The sequence below is a fragment of the Stegodyphus dumicola genome, chromosome 3 (genome assembly GCF_044657685.1).
Source record: "Stegodyphus dumicola isolate Sdum_Otavi_A_Nest chromosome 3, ASM4465768v1".
Classification (NCBI taxonomy): Eukaryota; Metazoa; Arthropoda; class Arachnida; order Araneae; family Eresidae; genus Stegodyphus; species Stegodyphus dumicola.
Window position 1 is genome coordinate 159,678,195 of NC_140770.1, and position 20,025 is coordinate 159,698,219.

At 30.7% G+C, this 20,025-nt stretch overlaps 1 protein-coding gene across 1 annotated transcript in view; it reads left to right on the top strand.

The window, feature by feature from the left end:
- Rbbp5 (retinoblastoma binding protein 5) overlaps window positions 1–20,025 on the top strand; it is a 67,150-nt gene that overhangs the window by 25,090 nt on the left and 22,035 nt on the right. Inside the window, exons 5-9 of the mRNA XM_035369552.2 lie at window positions 2,647–2,734; window positions 7,399–7,470; window positions 7,555–7,664; window positions 12,031–12,150; window positions 19,783–19,936. Of these exons, the coding sequence (XP_035225443.1) occupies window positions 2,647–2,734; window positions 7,399–7,470; window positions 7,555–7,664; window positions 12,031–12,150; window positions 19,783–19,936 (544 nt within the window). The remainder of the gene's footprint in view (window positions 1–2,646; window positions 2,735–7,398; window positions 7,471–7,554; window positions 7,665–12,030; window positions 12,151–19,782; window positions 19,937–20,025) is intronic.

Genomic DNA, 20,025 nt, shown 5'->3' on the forward strand with positions numbered 1-20,025 from the left:
GCACTTCCATAAGTATTCAGTTAAGACTATCTAATTATTGCTGAGGACATTGACATCTTAGCTCTGGGCTTTAGATTTTAGAGCATTCAAAAATCATTCTGCATCTTCTTATAACCATATTTTTTTCTCTTGGGAAAATGAAATACCTTGAATACCTTAAAAAATATCTTGTTTTGAGCTTTCAAACTTTTCTAATACTCCATTGCAAAATGACTTTTTGAAATGAATGCCCATTATGATAAGTTATAGCATTGGCACAATATTCAAATATAAAATGTGCCAATCGGCTGTGCACTACTCTGTGTATGATTAGTATTATAATGCATATAAAAATTTTAAGTATTGTGATGGCTTTTTCATTCACATAACTTTTTTCTTTTCTCGACAACAGAAAAACTGAAAAATAATTAACTTCAAATTTAAATAAAATTCAATCCTGGAATTTCATATTGGTCTTCTCTTCTAAGTTTTAAAATCTGTGACTCCTTTAGGGGGAATATAAAAATTCTCTGATAAATATTAAATTCCGATTTTGTATATTCTTAATTTTTAAAGTGTCTTGAAAATTAAAGTATCTTAATATTTTAGTTTTGAAGAGAAACTGTCTTTAAAATTCAGCTGATTGGTGATCATGATTGACAACTATCTGGATAAATAGTTATTGAATTTTAATCAGCATCAGCAAGTAAAACTTTATTTGCCTGTATTTCATATATGAAAACTTTAAATTCTTGAGTTAAAATCTTGTTTTTAATTCCCAAGTTAAAATCTTGTATAAATTTGCGACCAGTGTCAGAATTGCTTTTGTCATCCTTTTAAGTAAATTCTTGGTAAAATGATTAATTTTAAAATAGTTAATTTTAAATTTGTATCATTTCTGGTCTTTAATTTAAATTATTATTCTCAATTAAATGAGGACATGGTATTAAAATATTATTAACTATTAGTATTTTAATAATTTTAGTTTTGTTTCTATGATCAAATTGTTATAGCTTAAAGATTTAAAATTTAAAATAACTAATTGCTGACACCTAACATGGTTTTTCCAAATATCAGTGTAATTTTCATAAAAGAAATAGCTTTTTTAATATGCTGATTTAAAAATCTGTAATTTTTATAGTACAGTTACTTTTCTGCTAGCAAAGGAAATCCAAAAATGATTTTCATTTTTATAAAGAAAGCTGGAATGCAGAAGTATAAAAATGTGACAGTTTGTAACATAACATAAAATTAAAAGCAGTTTTTTTAATTATTATTATTATTTTAAATTTTGGTATTCTTAAAAGAGTTGTACTACTGTACAACTCTTTTAATATGCCTGATGTATCTTTCAGTAACTTTTTCTTGGTATGCTTGTCTTTATATTCAAGCATTCTTTTTTTATTCAGACCTTTTCCATTAGGCAGAGAATAACAAGTAAAAGCTTTTAAATTTGGTGAAGCATAAATTGGAATATTAGACACTGTAAACTGATGAATATGAATAAAAATACAGAACAGAAGTCTTCCTCCTGTCTGTTCTAGACTTGTGTCTCCAATTATCAGATTTCCAATGGACTTGCTCTCGTTTTAGTTTTGCAAGCTGGAACTTTATTGCACATGTGCTATTTCTATTTATGTGGTGTTTTTAGCATAGTGTTAATTCATTTTTTGTCATTTTAGGTTTTAAGAGATTTTTTATTAATGTGGAAATGTTGAAAGCTATACCATATAAATTAATGATAATTGTCATATTTGTTAGCTATCCCTTTCACATTTTCTTGGTGATACTTTTTTTTAACAAGATAGAAGACATCAAAAGTAAACAAAGACAGCTCAGAAAAGTCAAATTTACTTAAGAACTGAATGCTTTATAAATGATAAAAATTAAAAGTGTCTATAAAATTTTCTTTTTTACTACTGCATTAGCTTTATCTGCAAAAATGAAATTCTAAAAATTATTTCTTAAAACAACTATTTTAGTGAAAAATACAATCCTATTTACACCAGAGCTGTTGGAAGAACTTTCTCTTTTCAAATGTTTATGCAATAGGAACTCTGCTAAACAGGTATCCAAATGCTTTTTTGTAGTATTTTTTTTTTTTTTTTTTTTTTTTTTTTTTTTTTTTTTTTTGTCTTTTGGCATAGGTCCTCCCATAATCTTTCAGTGTTCTGAGCATGCATCTTTGAATCTGGATCAATGAAATTATATTTGTGACTTTTTCAATTTGATGAGCATAAAATATCCTTTCCAAGAACCTGTGAATATTCTAGGCCATGTTGTTTGATTAAAGTTTTTGCTATTGTGTTTTCAGTCAAGTGGGAATAAGATACAGATAAATTTAATCAAAATGTCACTTGCAATATTTTGTCACCAAAATTCTTAAAATGTCCAAAAAAAATGTAAAAAAAAACTATTGTCATGAAGAGCTCAGGATGGGTGAAAAGTAAAGCAGGGTAAATCTGCACATATTGTGAAAATTGTAAAATATATGCTCTTAATTACTGATTTTCATTCATTAGTTTTCTACTCCAGTCTTTCACAGTTTTAAGAATGCTCTATGTTGTAAATGAAGTTTAATACCTTTTTTTCATGTGCCTTTTTAACATATATGTATATATATATATATATATATATATATATTAATATGCCCAATGTATCTTTCAGTAAACTTTTCTTGGTTTGCCCTATGAAACATGCTGCAATATTGGTACCTGTGGATGGTACACACTCTGTTGTACCTCTTGATGATGAAGTAAGCTTTCTACTCTAGCTGCTTGTTTTAAATATAATATTTTTTTTTAATGTTTGATTTTATTGATAGGTTTTCATGGATTCATATAAAATGATTTAATGTCCTTTTTCCCACAAAATAAATGATGGTATATTGGAATGGGTTCATGAATCATGTGTTTAAATAATCATTCTGGATAAGCTGGAGAAAATTCATAGGTGATTGTAATTAAAAATAATAATATGCAACAAAATAAATAGCTGTAAAAAGGAGAATACAAGAATAAGCAAATCCTTCTTAAAAAAGTGTCATAGATTGCCAATATTACTCATAGAATAAGCTATAAAAGGCATTTCAGTTAACTCTCTTTGAATCCTATTTTCTGTGAAGTTATTCAGAACTGAGTAACGGAATAACTGAGTACTGGTTTTCCAGAACTGTATTTATATTGTGTTACACAGGCTTCTGGAAACATTGGAAGAAATCATTGTTAGAGCTTTGAAAATGCAATTTCCCAAACTTTCCCGAAATAAGTTGGCAAAAAATCACCAAATGCCACCAAGTTGATGACAATAATTACTGCTAAAGTTCGTCAGGAGGGTTTCTGCCTGTATCTTAGGTTCTGTTTCAGATATATTTACTATTTAAGCATTTTTGATATGGAATCTCAAAATTACATTTCTACACAAGAAATAAGCACTTTATAAAATACATAGCCAAAAATTCACTTACACAAAAATACAGTCTTAAAATTATTGCACTAAATGCAGAAATTAAGCAAAAAAAAAATGAATAAAAATTAGCACACTGAAATGGTCTCCAATATTTACAGAAATTTATTTAAATATATTTATGTTTTCAGAAATGAAATATCAGTTAAAAAATATGTCATTTTCTGTTAACTGGGTGCTATTTAGCACCAAACATAAATGTTGATGCTAAATCTGACCAGATATCAAATACTCTAACAATACATAAAACTTCATGGAAAAAAATTGTAATAAAAGTAATGTATCATATTAACATACATAATGTTTAATGAACAAGGTGACGAATTTGTGCAGTTCCCTGATTTTTTTTTAAAGCAAAAACAGATTGTTGTGTACATAGAGAGTATAATAGTTCTTTCCATGTACACATAAATATGTCTTTGCTTAAAAAAGGGTCAGAGAATTGCACAAATTCAGCATCCCACACAACCTTTGCATCATGCTTATTAAACTTTGCAAAATTGCTCATTGTAGTTAGTATAGTGTAATACAAACAGGCTATTGTATTTTTTAGCTTGTAGTAGAAAGGTATCATCAGAAGAATGGAAAATTTCTCATAAGTGCTTAAGGTTTTTGAATTAATTCAGTTGTTTAATGCTTTAGATTGCAAAAATTTTGTACAGAAAATATTCATTTTTTTATCATTTGTAAAATTTGAATAGTCGTCTTTCTTAAGCACCATTTAACAAATGCCTTATAAGTTCATTGTTAAGTTTCATCTCATGATGGTTTTCACAGAGCTTGGTGTGGTATAGAATATCAACTTGAACAGAACAATGAAATTTTTGTGCAATAGCAAAATGAAAATTGTTAATATGTTTACAAATGATATATATATATTTTTTTAAAAAGCAAATGAAATATCACTATAATAAAGAACTGAGTATGAGAAGCTAACATATGAAAGACAAGATGAACCCATTGTGAAAGAGTGAGATCTCATATTCAAGGCCATTTAGGTGATCAGTGCAGGCAATATATATTGTAACATCTTAAGCTATTTTATCGACCACCACGAAATTCTGAGAAAAAGAATGGCCACCTCGAAAGTTCCCATGGATAGAGTATTTCTTAACGAATTCTCGGAAGATGAAGTGACCAGCAGTCACAAAACAATCTCAAGTTTTTGTTCCTCATATAGTTGTTTGAAGGGAGACATTGTTCCTTCCCCTTTCATCGGTTTGTAGATGCAGTGTCTCAGACCACCTGGTTTGAGTTCCCAGATGGAACCAGAAAGTTCTCATGGACTATTTCCCAGGCTGTCTTCCATCATATCCAGTTTTTAATCAAAGTGCTCTCGCCGATCAAGAGGCGCTTCTAAAAATTACGGACAAATGAGGATCCTGAATTTTTTTCCGACACACCCAGGACAACTTGAATGAAATCATGGAATGCAGTTCCAGGGAAGAAAGCGAGTGAGAGTGAGTTATAACAGAGTATATAGAGAGAAACCTTCTCTCGTGGTTTCTAGCTCTACCAGGAGAAAATTTTGTATCGCTCTGGATAGAGCGATATTAGCATCTCTGCCAAGAGATTACAGCAAGGTAGCCGGGTTTGCCTCTACCTTACGGAGGAGCACCCTGCTCGGTATCAGTTCAGTACGACAAGCACCAGCTTAGAGAATTGATAATTCTAAGCAGCCTCATCTTGAACTATTTCTAAACAAGAACTTTCATCTTGGCGCAGTTCTAAGCATAAACTTTATTCACATCGTCTGGATGTGGTTATAGTTCTTTTTCCCCTCGTCCTACTGTGAGAACAATATTTTATAAGTTTAATTATTTTTATTTGTTTTGCATATAGCCTAGAAAGAACCCAAATAAATTTATTTACGCTACCTCTTGCCTTTTGAATTCGTCACAATATATAATAATTACTTTAAAGATTCATGAGTACCTTTTTTTCTTTTTAGTCACATGCCTTTTACCACCCAGAGGTGAAGTGGCTAGTGCATCGCGCAGCTGCACTGCAGGTGCAGGATTCGATCCCCAAGCTGGGTAAGGTTAAATCAGCCTTTCATCCCTTGAATAGGTCAATAAAATGAGTACTAAGTTCGCTTTGGGACTAAGCACCGGGGGTCCTGTGACAAGCTGACCACTTGCCCAGGGCATATGCTAATGCACTCCAAGGCACAAAGGTCAAGAAAGCAGAAAAAGGGTACTGAAGACCATAGCCCAATAGGGCTGTTGCGCCTCTGAGTTTAGCTTTCCCCCCCCCCCCCACATGCCTTTTGCTATATTGTTATCTTTGAATCATAAAAACACTTGAATTGTATTATTCGAATTAAGGTATTTTCTCCCTCCTTCCAGCATGCCTTCGTGATGTAATGGTTAGCACACTCGGCGCGTATTCGAGAATTTCAGGTTAGAGTCCCACCGAGGGCATTGCTCATTTTTCGCATCTCCTGCTTTCAAAATAACCTAACGACTCTACAAACTAAGCACATGAGTAAATGTAGCATAGCACATGAGAATCTTTAAGATATTTTCTCCATAACGACAGTGTAAGAACTTTCCAATTCCATGTTATCAAAATTAGGAAGGAGTTTGGTAGGACTTTGTTGTAAACTTTATCTCAGTTTTCATGAAGAGTACCCCAGGAAATAGAATCTTGGGATCTTGTATATATCATTTTCTGAGAGTATTTGGATCACAAATAATATTTAGATCAATGGATTTTAAATGTATCCAATTCACAACGGTACTGTAGTCAGAAATGTTAGTGTTATGCAAAATTCAAACCTGAATTCAGCAACATGGCAGTCACCTTTCGCAGATCACATATTCTAGAGTATGTGATCTGCGATCTTCAGAGTATGGTTTTATACTAAGAAGAAATTTTAAGAAATATATATTTGTATGTTGAAAAAATAAGGTAATTTAAAAATGGCAACTTGCCACTTTGTTTAGCAAAAGAAGAATTAAATGTATCCCATTTAAAAAAGTACCTCTAAAATTTCCTGATGCTTCTCCTATGAACTCTTATGTGTTCGGGAAGAGAGGGATGCCCGAAACACGATTTCACACTTTTCACAATACTATCTCCTCCCAAAAAAAAGTTTTTTTTTTTTTTTTTTTTTTTTTTTTTTTTTTTTTTATGAGCATTAGGAAAACGACATTCAAGAACTCTGAACAGACTTTGGAAAATGGCCCAAGAGGAGTGAGAAAAAGTTGACATGGCAGTGTTTAGTTTCATGAAAAATTTGAACTAGATTTAAAGCTAAAAATCAAGAAAGAAATAGCCACAAGAAAAGCTGCTTTTGTTCCTAAAAATGAACTATCAGAATTGTTTCCATAAAGTGTGTACTGTGTTACAGTATACTTTTAACAACATTTGGATAACAGTTGGAATATTTTGAGAAATTATCTACCCTTAGTTCTTGTAGTTTCTTCATTATATATTAGCTTCACTCTCTGAAAATTTTTACCCTTTTAGTGTAAATTTAAGTTATGAATAAAGAAGGAAACCTGCCAAGCCAAGATTGAGAAAATATGTAGAATAGTACCTTCTAATTAATAAGGAGCATTGAAATTATGAATTTGAAACAGACATTCATACTGACTCTGTGGTCCATTGTGCACTGCATCAACAACATGTATTAAAACCTGCCATATGAAAGAATGCTAACCAAGAAATGTTAAGACAGTGTATTGGCTATGATGCAGAAGAACGCCTTCCGTATGCAACGTCAAGTAAGACTGTTGTTGTTATTAAATGGAGTGTTAAATTCCTCCTAATTTCCGGTCACACCTTATATTTTTAGACTTGTCATTTCTAGTTGCAGTTAGATTTTTTATCAACTTTTACATGTTTTACCAAGTGGCATCCCATTTACCAGAAATTATCAAAATGTCTATAATTGAAAGTTCATAGAATTTTTAAGCAGACTTTCATTAACTTATTTTTCTTTTACAGTCAGATTTAAATATTGTGGCATCTTTTGATCGAAAAGGTAATCACGTCTACACAGGCAATGCTAAAGGAAAGGTAAAATTCAATTAAAAATATACTGATAACATTGTGAACATGTATCACAAATTTTCTAAAAGTAGTTTTATTTTCTAATTTCAGATTTTAGCATTATCTGTACCTGATTTAAAACTTAAAGCTTCTTTCAGAGTAACAACTGGAACATCAAATACAACCTCTATCAAATCTATAGAATTTGCTAGGCGAGGAAAGTGAGTTTCAGTTTATTTATTTACTTTAATTTTGTTTTCAGTGTGTATTAATATAGAAAAACTAATTTTTACTGATAATTGCATTGCAGACTTTCTTTATTTTTCAATTTTTTTTTTAACTTTAAAAATTGAAATTAACACTTATTTCATGAACAAATGCCCTATTTATAGAAGCATTCATTCTGTAGCTGAAGCACATGATGTATGACTTTAAAAACATCTTTTATTAATTATCCTGCTAACATAAATAAAAATTATCTGCATAATACATAATATAATAGTACTTTAAATAATATTTATGAATACTGTAGAGGACATTTATATAAATTTTTAGTTCTGTGTTGTTTTTAAATAGCTTATATTTTTTATACAGATAAGCAGCATGCTGCTATAAACTGAAAGATTAAAAATAATAATGATTTAAAGTTGCAATTTATTAAGAAGCATACATGTTGGTTTTAAATTTTTCAATAAATTATTGTGCTAAATAAAAAGCAAAAGCAAATCTACAGTCGATAGTTTTGATACAATTTTGAGATAAATTAAAATTTTATAACCAGGAATGTGACAACAGTTCGTGAAAGTGGAGTTTTAATGCTGTGAAAACATAATGTGACTTGCCTCACAGAAAAATAGGGGAAAATTAAAATATAGATGGTTCTAATATCAAAAAGGAATTTCTTGTTTAATTTAGTTAACTTCAGTGTGAAATTCAGTATTTTTCTGACAAAGAATGTAAATACTATTTTTATATCCTTTTTGAAATACATGTTAGCAAAATAAATTGTAAACAAATTCCAGCCTATTTCCATTAAAAAAAAAATTGGATCTCTAATTGTTGTTGCTGCACAGGATATAAAATAGCATTGTCAAAGTAGGTAGCATTCAAAATGTGTGATCTTTACTGCAGTTTGATGGTGAGTTTGTGATTAAAACATACCTAACAAATGTATTTGACTTTAATTTCCTCTTATTAAATATCTTTTCATATATGAATTAAATATTTTTCAAAATATGTGCAGTTTTTAATCTCTGTGTATCTTATGGCATAGTCGAGCCTTATTGGATCAATGTTTTTTAAAAGTATTTTTTTAAAATTAGTGTGAAGGTTTTTGTTTTTTCACATATATCTTTGTATCCGAATTCTATTAGGTAGTCTGTTGTGTATCATTAAAAATGAGAAAAAAAAAACTTGATTCACAATTTCATGTGAAATTAAAATTTTATGAAACATATTCCCAGCAGCAACATATTCCCTAGAACTAATAGATGTAGTGTGTAGCTTCCTATATTTTGGATACTAGTCATGAAGTTGCAGTAACATTCATCATTTTTGTAAAAATAATTTGTTTTTATGAAAAAATGGCTTTTTAAACAGAAAATGTATTGTTTTATAGGGCAAAATTAAAATTATTAGCTATTACAGAACAGACTATTTAACTATTAGAAAATTATTAACAATTTAAACTAAAGAAACTAAAGAAAGTTATTAACTATTTAACTATTAGAAAAATAAAGTGGAATAATTTTGAATGTACTATAACTATTTTTATGATTACTAACTACAGTACAGTACCTATATCAACAGGGTTGCCACACTACCTGGAAAACCGGGAAAGGTCAGGAAACTTGAAAACTGACCAAAAAAATCAGGAAATTTAAATATTTTAATCAAAAATCTGAAAAAGTCAGGGAATTTCATACTGCGATCCCCAAAAAAGTGTTTTTTGCGCCAACATCGGAATCGATCAGTTTCGTGATGGATCATGTATTGCATGAGCGTCATTCAGACAGCTGCTGTAAAGCCAGTTTTCACAGTCCCAATCAGATTATCTTTACGAAAGGCAAAGCAAGTTTCCAGTAACCTCGAGAATCCAGAGATTCGCATGTGCAGTGCATATTGAACGAAAGTAAATTCTGCCCATTCTGATATAAAACAAAATTGTTTAAAGCTTTTCTTCTTTCTTAAATGCCTTATTTGTCATTTTGAAGTAAAATTAAAAAAAAAAAAAAAACAGTCATCTAGGCTAACCATTTAATATATGTATATTAGCCAAAAATACTGTCAATTTTTGTAATTCAGTTTTCCATCCCTAAGTAATTTATTTTAATGTTATTCATATTGTATAATGTGTCTTCTTCCTTCTAAATTTATTTATTATTAGTTAATAATACTTTCAAATTTCAGGCAATTTTCTTTGGCATACTTGTGAAACTAATTCTAACAGTAATATGACATACCATCGTGAAATTTAGTGCATATATATTTTACTTATGTATGCTACTAAATAAATGTAAAATACTTGAATTTATTTAAAAATATCATTAAATAAATTTCTTTCTTCCTTTAGCTGTAAAATGTCTGCAGAAAAGACATTTTTAAATCCCAATTGGGTAGATTCTAATCTCAATCCTCAGTGGAGAAGACAACTTTTATAGTTATAAAAGTAATGCTTTGGGGATTTTATATATATATATATATATATACATATGTAATTGTCAATTTTTTGTGTTTTCAAGTGGTACCATAATTAATTGACCCTCAGCACAGCCAATGCCTCAGATAGCCTGAAATTTTCTTAAAAAACACCTGAAAGAGTCAGGGAATTTCGTACTCCTGTTTAAGTGGCAACCCTGTATCAAGTTTTAAAAAAATGGAATTTAAATACTGTGAGCAAAAATTTTTTTATAATGGTCAAGGATATAACATAGATGTATAATTTAGAGCAGTTAAGACATTTTATCAAAGCCCACCAGCGGCCGAGTAGTAAAGTTGCCGAACACTGTTAGTTCAGGCCGAGGTTCGAAACCCAAGAACAGGTTGGCTACCTGGATGTTCTTGTGCTTTTTCTCATGTGTAATGTGTATACGAGCCAGTTTCCATTAGGAAGTCCTCCGCGAAGCCATTCCTTCCCTTAGGTAGATAGCCCTCGAGGCTTTGCTATAATCACATAAACCAAACCAAAGCCATTTTATCATCCGACCCAAAAAGAGCCATTTTATCAACTGGTGCTAAATAAAGCATTATTACTTCCTGATGTAAATGAACTTATATGAGAAAAACTAGTGGCTATTTCAAGTGTAGATTGTTTGCTTGTTGCCTTCATGAAGGAATTTTTAAAGGAAAGTGGCTCATATTTGTGACAGGGGGTGTTACAATAGCGAAAACGACAAAAACACTGTGTAGCCCTAATCTATTTATTAAAAACAGAACTCAAGATGAACTACCAGCATTCAGCAATTTTGACCATTTACAGCTTGTAGAGTATTATTTTCTACTATAAAACTTACTTTAAAAGGGGGTATAACAGATCACCAACAGCAAATGGTATATTAAAAATTCAGCCATGCATGAAGAATTTAAAATATTGCAAATTAAAACATTTATGGCCAGAATAGGGAAGTTCTGTAGAAATATCCACAAAGGGGAAAATAGCAGTATATCAGAGTTAACCTATGATTGATTATAATAATTTAAATAATGCCAGAAGACCTGGTGCATTATTAAAAGCACTAAACTAAATTTTGTTAGTTGATTAGGATTTAATCTAAATAAATTAATATGTTTGCACAGCTGGACTTCAAATCTAATGGTTAACACATCTTTTATTGATTCTAATGTTAAATTGAATTAATACTCATTACTTATATGTATGCAATAGTAACCCCTCCCCCTTTTTTTTGGCTCAACCAATTTACAAGTGTATGGCTCTGAAACCCCTCCCCTTCCAGCATGCCTGCCATGCATGCCAATGCACTTTCTCTTCTCTACTTACTCTGCCTACACAGCTTTTTTGAAGCAGATAACCAAGCTCCCTGAAAAACTGGCTCTACTGTTACAGTAGCTCATCCGACTTTCCATGGAAAGTATGCAAAATGGAATTTTCTCTTTTCACTGTATCTACTTACGGATACATCTACTCATCTTTGACTCTCAAGACAAATACTTGCTATCAGCTTATCCTCACCAACTTCTTTATGAATATATTTAGTATCACCTACAAAATTATGAATTGACAGTTACAATGCCATAAATTATGTTATGCCCACAAAAGATATGCACAACTTCTACATATTACACACATGGTAGGGCAATGCCCAGGAACCTGCATCGTGAGTCACCTAATGAAAATAAGTATCATATTTAAATTCATTCCTATGAAGGAAAAGCATCCCCCTCTCCCCGAAAAAAGTTTATCAGTAAAAGAAAGATTTTTTTTTCCTCTTTAATACAGAGTCCTTTAATTGTTTCTTAAGGGAGAAAAATTAATGTTACATTCAGCCTTTATAAAAATAAAAAAGGATAAAATTAAATATGTGATAGTAATTGATGCATTGTAGATTTGTTTTCTGTTTATTTTTGTAGCTACTTTTTGGTAAATGCTGCAGATAGAATTATAAGAGTTTATGCAAGTCATGAAGTTCTCACATGTGGTAAAGATGGCGAACCAGAACCAATGCAAAAATTACAAGATCTGGTTAATAAGTAAGATATTTATGTTGCTGTTTAATTTATTAATTCTTTCTGGCACATCTAAAAAATTCTTTCTGTACACACAGAAAAATTGAATGGAAAAGATTTTATAAGTTACTTTTGATCTTCTTTATTTATGCTAGATGGCAGCACAACACAAACCAGTCCATACATTTTAACTATGTTTAGTTTTTAAAAACCCTCATTTTTCAAAGAAATCTCCCCCTTTTTTAGGGGGATATAAAAGGAAGTGTTTGAAAAGAAATGTTTATGTTATTTTCTTGGCTGTATGATCATATCTTTATTCTATATTAGCTTTAAATTTTTACCTTGAAATCTTTCCCAAAATTGAACAATGAACATCTGGTGTATCCAGAATGGAATCGCTGAAACAACAAGACAAAACCAACAATTGTATCTTTATTTCACTGTAGTATTTTCTTTGGTGAGCTCATTTTTAATACAAAGGTATGTGCACAACTGTGTTTTATTTCCTTTCCATCTGTGTTTTATTTATTTTATTTTATTATATATATATGTGTCATAATAAAAGCAAAGGAAAATACAGAACACTGTAGATGCGTGATTAGACCCATACTGAAGAAGAATTTGATTGTGTAGTATTTAAAGAACTTGGCAGTCGAGGCAGTTTTAATTCCATTTTTATTTCCAATTGATATTTGTGGCCACAATCACTTGGCACTCTAGTCGTGCCTTTCCACAGAAGATTTACATTTTTGATATTGTTGGGATAGAAAGCAAGCCAGAGAAATCACATCTTAGCACAGTAGCGAGCAAAAGCTGAAGTGCGTCGTTATGAAAGATGGAAGCACGCGAAGAGAAAAGTTTCGGTTTGCAATTTGGTGATTGGTCGAGAGGGATCTGCATTATGGGTTAAGTAAGATCGCATGATTAATTTGAATGACGCAATGCAGATAAGTTATTACGATTTTAGAATAGAGAGGAAGAATTAATGTTTATAGTTATATTATAATTCTGATTCATACATTTTTATCTTACATATTCCCTCCTTCAAAAAGAAAAAGGTGTAGCGACAGAGAAGCCTTTTTATAGAGAAAGAGTTAAAGCACTAGCAAATGTTTAAAAAAAAAAAAAAAATTTAAGTATAATTTATAAATAGCAATTTTTTTAAATAAATTTTTAATTTTTAGAGTCCTATTGAATTTTTCACCATTTCAGCCCAAAAGTCTTTTTGTTTGAGAGTTCACATAATCATAATTCTTCAGGGAAGGTTCTTGTTATTACAGAATATCACAAAATAAACTTTTACATAATCATTACTTATAATTAAATGTAATTCACAAAAATATTTATGATACTTATTTCTATACTGATAAATTATAATTTAACATCAGATTTTCAGAATTTATGGTTTCACCGTTATCATCTTTCATTTACAATTCCTTTATTTTTCCATACTGGAAGCCTCGCAATACTTCTAAACAAACATATCCATCAATAGGGCTGTCCTCTTGAGCTAACCAGTGTGTTCTCTGCACTGGTGGCCCAGGGTGCCTAGGCAGTTACTTGAAAAGACCTCCGTTCCTTGCATTAAGATAACTGGCCTTTGAGAACTGCACTAATACATTCCATAATAAAAAAATATAATAATAATAATAATAATAATATAAAAAATTTACATGCATTCATAAAATGAGAGCCTCCAACATTATCTTGCATGAAGAGGGTAAAAGGAACAACTGTACAGAGGTAATTACAGGCCTCTGTTGAAGGAACCAGTACACCCTCAGCATACTATACTTAACACACAATAACCCATAAATTTTAACATGCATTTACCATAATTTCATATTACTTATCTGTACTAATTTCACTTATTTTTAACATCTACTTCATTTTTAGAATAATTTTAAAATTTGTATTCAAAATTCTCAACAAAATTTCAAAAATATAAAAACTTATCTTAATATCCTTCCCAATGAATAATTTAAATAGCTTAAAATTCGTTACTTAATTTGCTCACACATAATTATGAAAATTTACAAAAATTAATGAACAAGAATTTCAGATTTTCCCAAAACAAATTGCAGAAATTTTAACGGAAGTTGAAAATATAAACTATAGAATTCGCAACATATTAAATAATTTAGTTCCTGAGCTAAATTCACACGAATGTAATACATTTTGAGCTGTTGAAAAAGCGGAAGTGCAAATAATTTTCTGTCGTACATACTTGCAAACACTAACTCAGATTGACATTGAACTCGCTGTAATGCTGAATTCCTAAACGGTAATACACTGATGATTTAAAGCACTTTTTTTTCTAAATATTGTAGACATCGGCGAAGCAAGTTCAATATTCCTTTTTACTAGGCATTCGAACTTCTCAATCTATCGAGAGATTACTTTCAATCTGTAAACACTACGCGTGATTATTTATTGAAGCACTTGCAAAACACCACAGCAGAAGAATGATCTGTTATTTTTTAAGCAATGAAAAAACAAACTTGATGATTCACTTCTTTCACATTATCTTGGAGTTATCACAAAACGATGATTTGAAGAGCTGAATTAAATTTTCCATTGAGGTTTCAGGCTGCAGGAAACTATCCTTACCGGCTTAATTGTCATAATAAAAGAAAAAGGAAAGGACGGAACACTGTAGATACGTGATTAGACCCATACTGAAGAAGAATTTGATTGCGTAGTATGCTAGTAATGCTAACTTGGTAATAACTAAAGAACTTGGCAGTCGAGGCAGCTTTAATTCCATTTTTATTTCCAATTGATATTTGTGGCCACAATCACTTGGCACTCTAGTCGTGCCTTTCCACGGGAGATTTACATTTTTGATATTGTTGGGATAGAAAGCAAGCCAGCGAAATTACATCTTAGCAGAGTAGAGGCCAAAAGCTGAAGTGCGTAGTTATGCAAGATGGAGGCACGCGAAGAGAAAAGTTTTGGTTTACAAAGACAGTTTCAGTTCCCAATGATTACGTCATCAGAGCTGCGCCGATCATAGAGTGATCTAGAAATGACGCAATGCAAAGAAGTTATTACGATTTTAGAATAGAGAGGAAGAATTAATGTTTATAGTTTAATCTATAATTTTGATTCATATATTTTTATCTTACATATTCCCCCGTTCAAAAAGAAAAAGGCGTAGCGACAGAGAAGCCTTTTTAAAGAAAAAGAGTTAAAGCACAAGCAAATTAAAAAAATATAAATAAATAATAAAATTTTGATCCTGTAAAATATAATTTATAAATATCATTTTTTTTTACATATTTATTATGTTATAGTTTTAAATTTGTCATATATTGTATATCTATTTATAACTCATTGTTTTAATGTTCAAAATTTCATATGCTATAAAGTCAAAATTTTATATGAGAAAGTCATGAACTATGATAGGCCATAGTTAAAGCTTGTACGCTATGTTCTGGATGTTTTCATGTCTTTTCTCATACTTTTGCTTCACTCCTGTACTAATGCTTTTCTCACCCCGGCCTCTCTTTTTGACGGGGGGGGGGGGGGGGAAGATGTAAAAAAAAAAAATACGATGGCTTTGCTCTTTGCGAACCAGCAACCTTTAATTAATTTTCTGCAATTCAGGATCGTCCCCTAACCCAGTACCTGCTAGAACATTCACGCCTATTACATAACCTCCTCATATAAATGCTGCGTCATAAGTTTTCTACATTTTTCTAGAAGCTACTCTGTTACATAACCATTCATATAAATGCTGAGTCATAAGTTCTCCTAGACAGATGCCTTCTCGCCTTCGTCCTGCTAACGCTTCCGCTATGCTCCTCTTTCTTTGTTAGAACGTTATGATGTATTAAAGTTTAAAGTCAGTCGTATCTAATAGTTCAATTACTGAATAAGTTATTTGATTAACTTCATCTGGAAAAAGTCATCTGCTATAAATTAAAATAAAGATATGCTTGCTGTTAAAAGTGAAAAGTCCTGAGGCGTCATTTTACTCCGTGTTTCAATCACCCCAGCTTCGTTAACCATCTGCCAGAACGTGTAATGGAATAGCCTCACCATTCGCCCACGATGTGTTGGAATAACTGAAAACATTACAGTTATTAATTAGCCGGCAGGATTTATCCTCTACGTGGGAAAAAAGCTTCTGGATTTATTTACAACGCGCTTCTAAATTCAACAGTGGGTCAAGGACAGTGTGTGATCGTCTTATGCTTTTGCTTCTTTTCCGGGGGTGCTTAAGTATTTTACTTCGGCTCCAAAGTTATGCGTTTTATCAAGTGCTTCTAAAGTGATTTATTTAGTGTTCAAATTGATGTGTATGCGAAGTCTTAAATTCAAGATTTTGTGATTGGAATGTTAACACGCTCAAAAACGGCAAAAATGTCAACTGATAAGAAAGAATCCGTAGCTATTGTGGATACAATAAAATTCCAATTTCCTATTTTTGATGGCACAAGTACAAATTTTCCAATAGACAAATATCTTCTATTGTTTGAAGAGAAATGTGCCGCAAAGAACATTCCAGAAAAGGAAAAGAAATTTGTTTTCTCAGAGTGTATTAGAGGAGAGGCTTTAGCCCTCTATTTACGTGATTGTTTAGATAAAGACTGGGACAACATAAAGGCTATTTTTGAGACATACTTCACAACATCGGAATCTGTTACTTTTAGTGATTTTGTGTCTTTAAAATACGAGAAATTTAATAATATTGATGTTTATTTTCGTAATAAGTTGAAATTAGGAGCCAGCTTGAAACTAACAGATTCCACAATAGTGGAAGCACTTACGGAAGGACTTCCTGAGCCTCAAAGAATGCTGTTAACAGTGCAAAAAATAGACACACCGAAAGACTGGATTACTCTTGCTAGGAAACTGTTTCCAGTTAAGATGCCGTTAGATGGTCTAGAAAATAGTAATTATCAATTTGTTTCTCCAAGGCAAACTGTTCCAAGGTGCTATTATCCCAAACCAGTGCAAGCCACTCCTTATCAAAGTTTTCGTAGTGTGAGACCTTTTAATTATCAACAAGTGCAATACTGACCTCTACAGTATGCGTATCGGCCAATTCGATATCCACAATTACCTGCTATTAATTATAACACGGTTCCTAAAAGAGAAGTTAAAAAATGATATTACTTTAAAGTGTATGTCCAAATTGGACAGGAAAAAATTCCCAGTATTATTGATACGGGATCGCAAATTAACGTTTTACCGTTAAAATATTTTAACAAAATTGGTGATAAATTTAGGGAAATTTCATTGAAATCTCATGATAAAATATTTTCAATATCTAGTCAAGTTCATATAGAGAAAATAATCAAAGTAAAGTGTAAAGTAGGTAAAATAGAAAATAATGTGATATTTTATGTAGTAGATTCAAATTTGAATTATTTATTGCTTTCATCACCATGTGTTTCATTATTTAAATTACAATTGAATTTTCATAATTATGAAGTGTATCAGCTTGGAAAACAGGTAAGTAAAAATGTTAAAGTAGACAAGTTTTTCCAAAATAATTATGTATGTAAAAATCATATCAGTGCTGAACAATCTAGTAAATATTTTGATAATAGCGAAAATTTTGTATGTAAAAATGATCTTAGTTCTAAATATTGTGGTCATTATTTTGAAAATAGTAAAAATTCTGATAGTAAATTACAGAAATTGTTGAATGATTATAACCATATATTTGCAAAAAGTAAATATGATGTTGGTTGTATAAGGGTTGAACCTCCAGAGTTATATTAACTTCTGAATTACCAATAGCCTATAGACCATATAGAGCATCTCCTAAAGATAATAGTGAAATTAAAAAACAAATAGATGAATTGTTAAAAGCTGGAATTATTAAACCTTCTTATAGTCCTTATGCTGCTCCTGTAACTTTAGCTTATAAGCGAGACGAGCAGTCCAGAAGCAGATTGTGTATTGATTTCAGGAAGCTTAACCAAATTACTAAAACTGATTCTGAACCTATTCCTAGAATTGATGCTGTATTAGATCAATTAACAAATGCAAAAATCTTTTCTACATTGGATTTGGCATCAGGCTATTGGCATATAAAATTAAATGAAAAGGATACTGAAAAATTGGCATTCACTACAAATTTTGGACTGTATGAGTTTACTAGATTACCTTTTGGTTGGAAAAATTCCCCAGCTGTTTTGCAACGAGCTCTTAGACAAATTTTAAACAAATATCAGATTCAATTTGCTTTAAACTATTTTGATGATATTATAGTATTCTCTCCAAATTTTGATGAACATTTAAATAATCTTAAAATAATATTTGATATATGTGAGAAAGAGAATATAAAATTAAAACAATCTAAATGTAATTTTGCTAAAGAAAAAATAAATTTTCTAGGATATGAAATTCAAGCAGGTAAATACCAGCCCAGTAATGCAAATATAGAGGTTATTAAGAAATTGCAACCCCCTAAAAATATCAAAGAATTACAAAGATTTTTAGGAAGAATTAATGTTTATAGTTATATTATAATTCTGATTCATACATTTTTGTTGTATGATCTTAAATCCATTTAGTGCGAAAACAAGTTATTACTACTTGCGCAATTGCTGCAAAGTTAGTTAATAATAATTTATTTCCTAAACAGTATTGATTAATTGATTATATTATCTCCTAAGTTTAATTAGAATTATATATATATATTGAGGGGGAGGTTTGCTTATCAACTAAGAAATTGTTGGGTATGAAATTAAAATTGTTTTTCTGAAGGTAAGGGGTAATTTTATCAGTAAGCTTATTGTTGTTTTCTTCACTTGTTGATTTTTTCACTTGAGTCATTCTCTTTTCTTTTCTTTCGCTGTTGTTGAAAGAAGTTTTATTAGCACTGTGTTTTGATAGTCTTGAGATGTAGATGTTTATTTTATAGTTTATATTTTCTTAATTGTAGATATAAGTTTATTTTTTTCTGATTTTTAATTATTTTGCAAATGGATGGGAGAGGACTGGCCATTTCTGAAGCACTGAAATTGCTAAACGAATTGCCTTCAGATTGTGAATCTGATACAGATCCCGGTGAATGTGCATTGCATGCAATGTTGGGTTATGTTTCAAAGGTGGTGTCACTTCGAAAAATACTACCATAAAAAAAATAAATGAAAGCGTAAATATGAAATCTAAATAATGTAAATATCATGTAGCCAAGTTACCTTTTTTTCACTTATATACATGTAATCATCATATAACCAAGAAGAGTTTTTTGAAGGGGTGTAGAGTAGCAGGCCTCCCTGTAGTGCACCTGGGTGATGCTAAATCTGCTACGATAATCAGAATCTAGTATTTTTTAATCATAGGCAAAATCTTTTACTCTATTATGCATTTCTTAGTAATGCTTGCTTCAGTGCTGTTTTCAAAGCTCTGTTCATTCAGGCTTTGGACACATCCACAGAATTTAAATGGTGTTATCTTTACAAAATTTTAACTGTGTATTTCTCTAGGCCTGATTAAATTGACTACAATAAAAAAAAAAATAATAATAATAATAATGAGGGGGGCAAGTGGTTTCTTCTTCTTTTTTTTTTTTTTTTTTTTTTTTTTAGTTTTTGTGTTGGAAAGGGTTAATTGAAATGTACATTTGTAATTTTATTGCATTTTAATTTGTACTTTTCTTTAAGCTCTTGATTTTAATGTATTTTATTTAAGGACTATGTGGAAAAAATGCTGTTTTTCGGGTGACGGGGAGTATATATGTGCTGGATCAGCAAGGCAGCATTCATTATATATATGGGAGAAAAGCATAGGCAATTTGGTCAAGATTTTACATGGTACAAAAGGAGAATTACTACTGGATGTTGTGGTAAGTCTCTACTCTTTTCCAATATTTACGTTTAAATGGATATATGTTGTATTGAATTTTGTAAGATAAGTTTTTTGTTTTATTTTCTG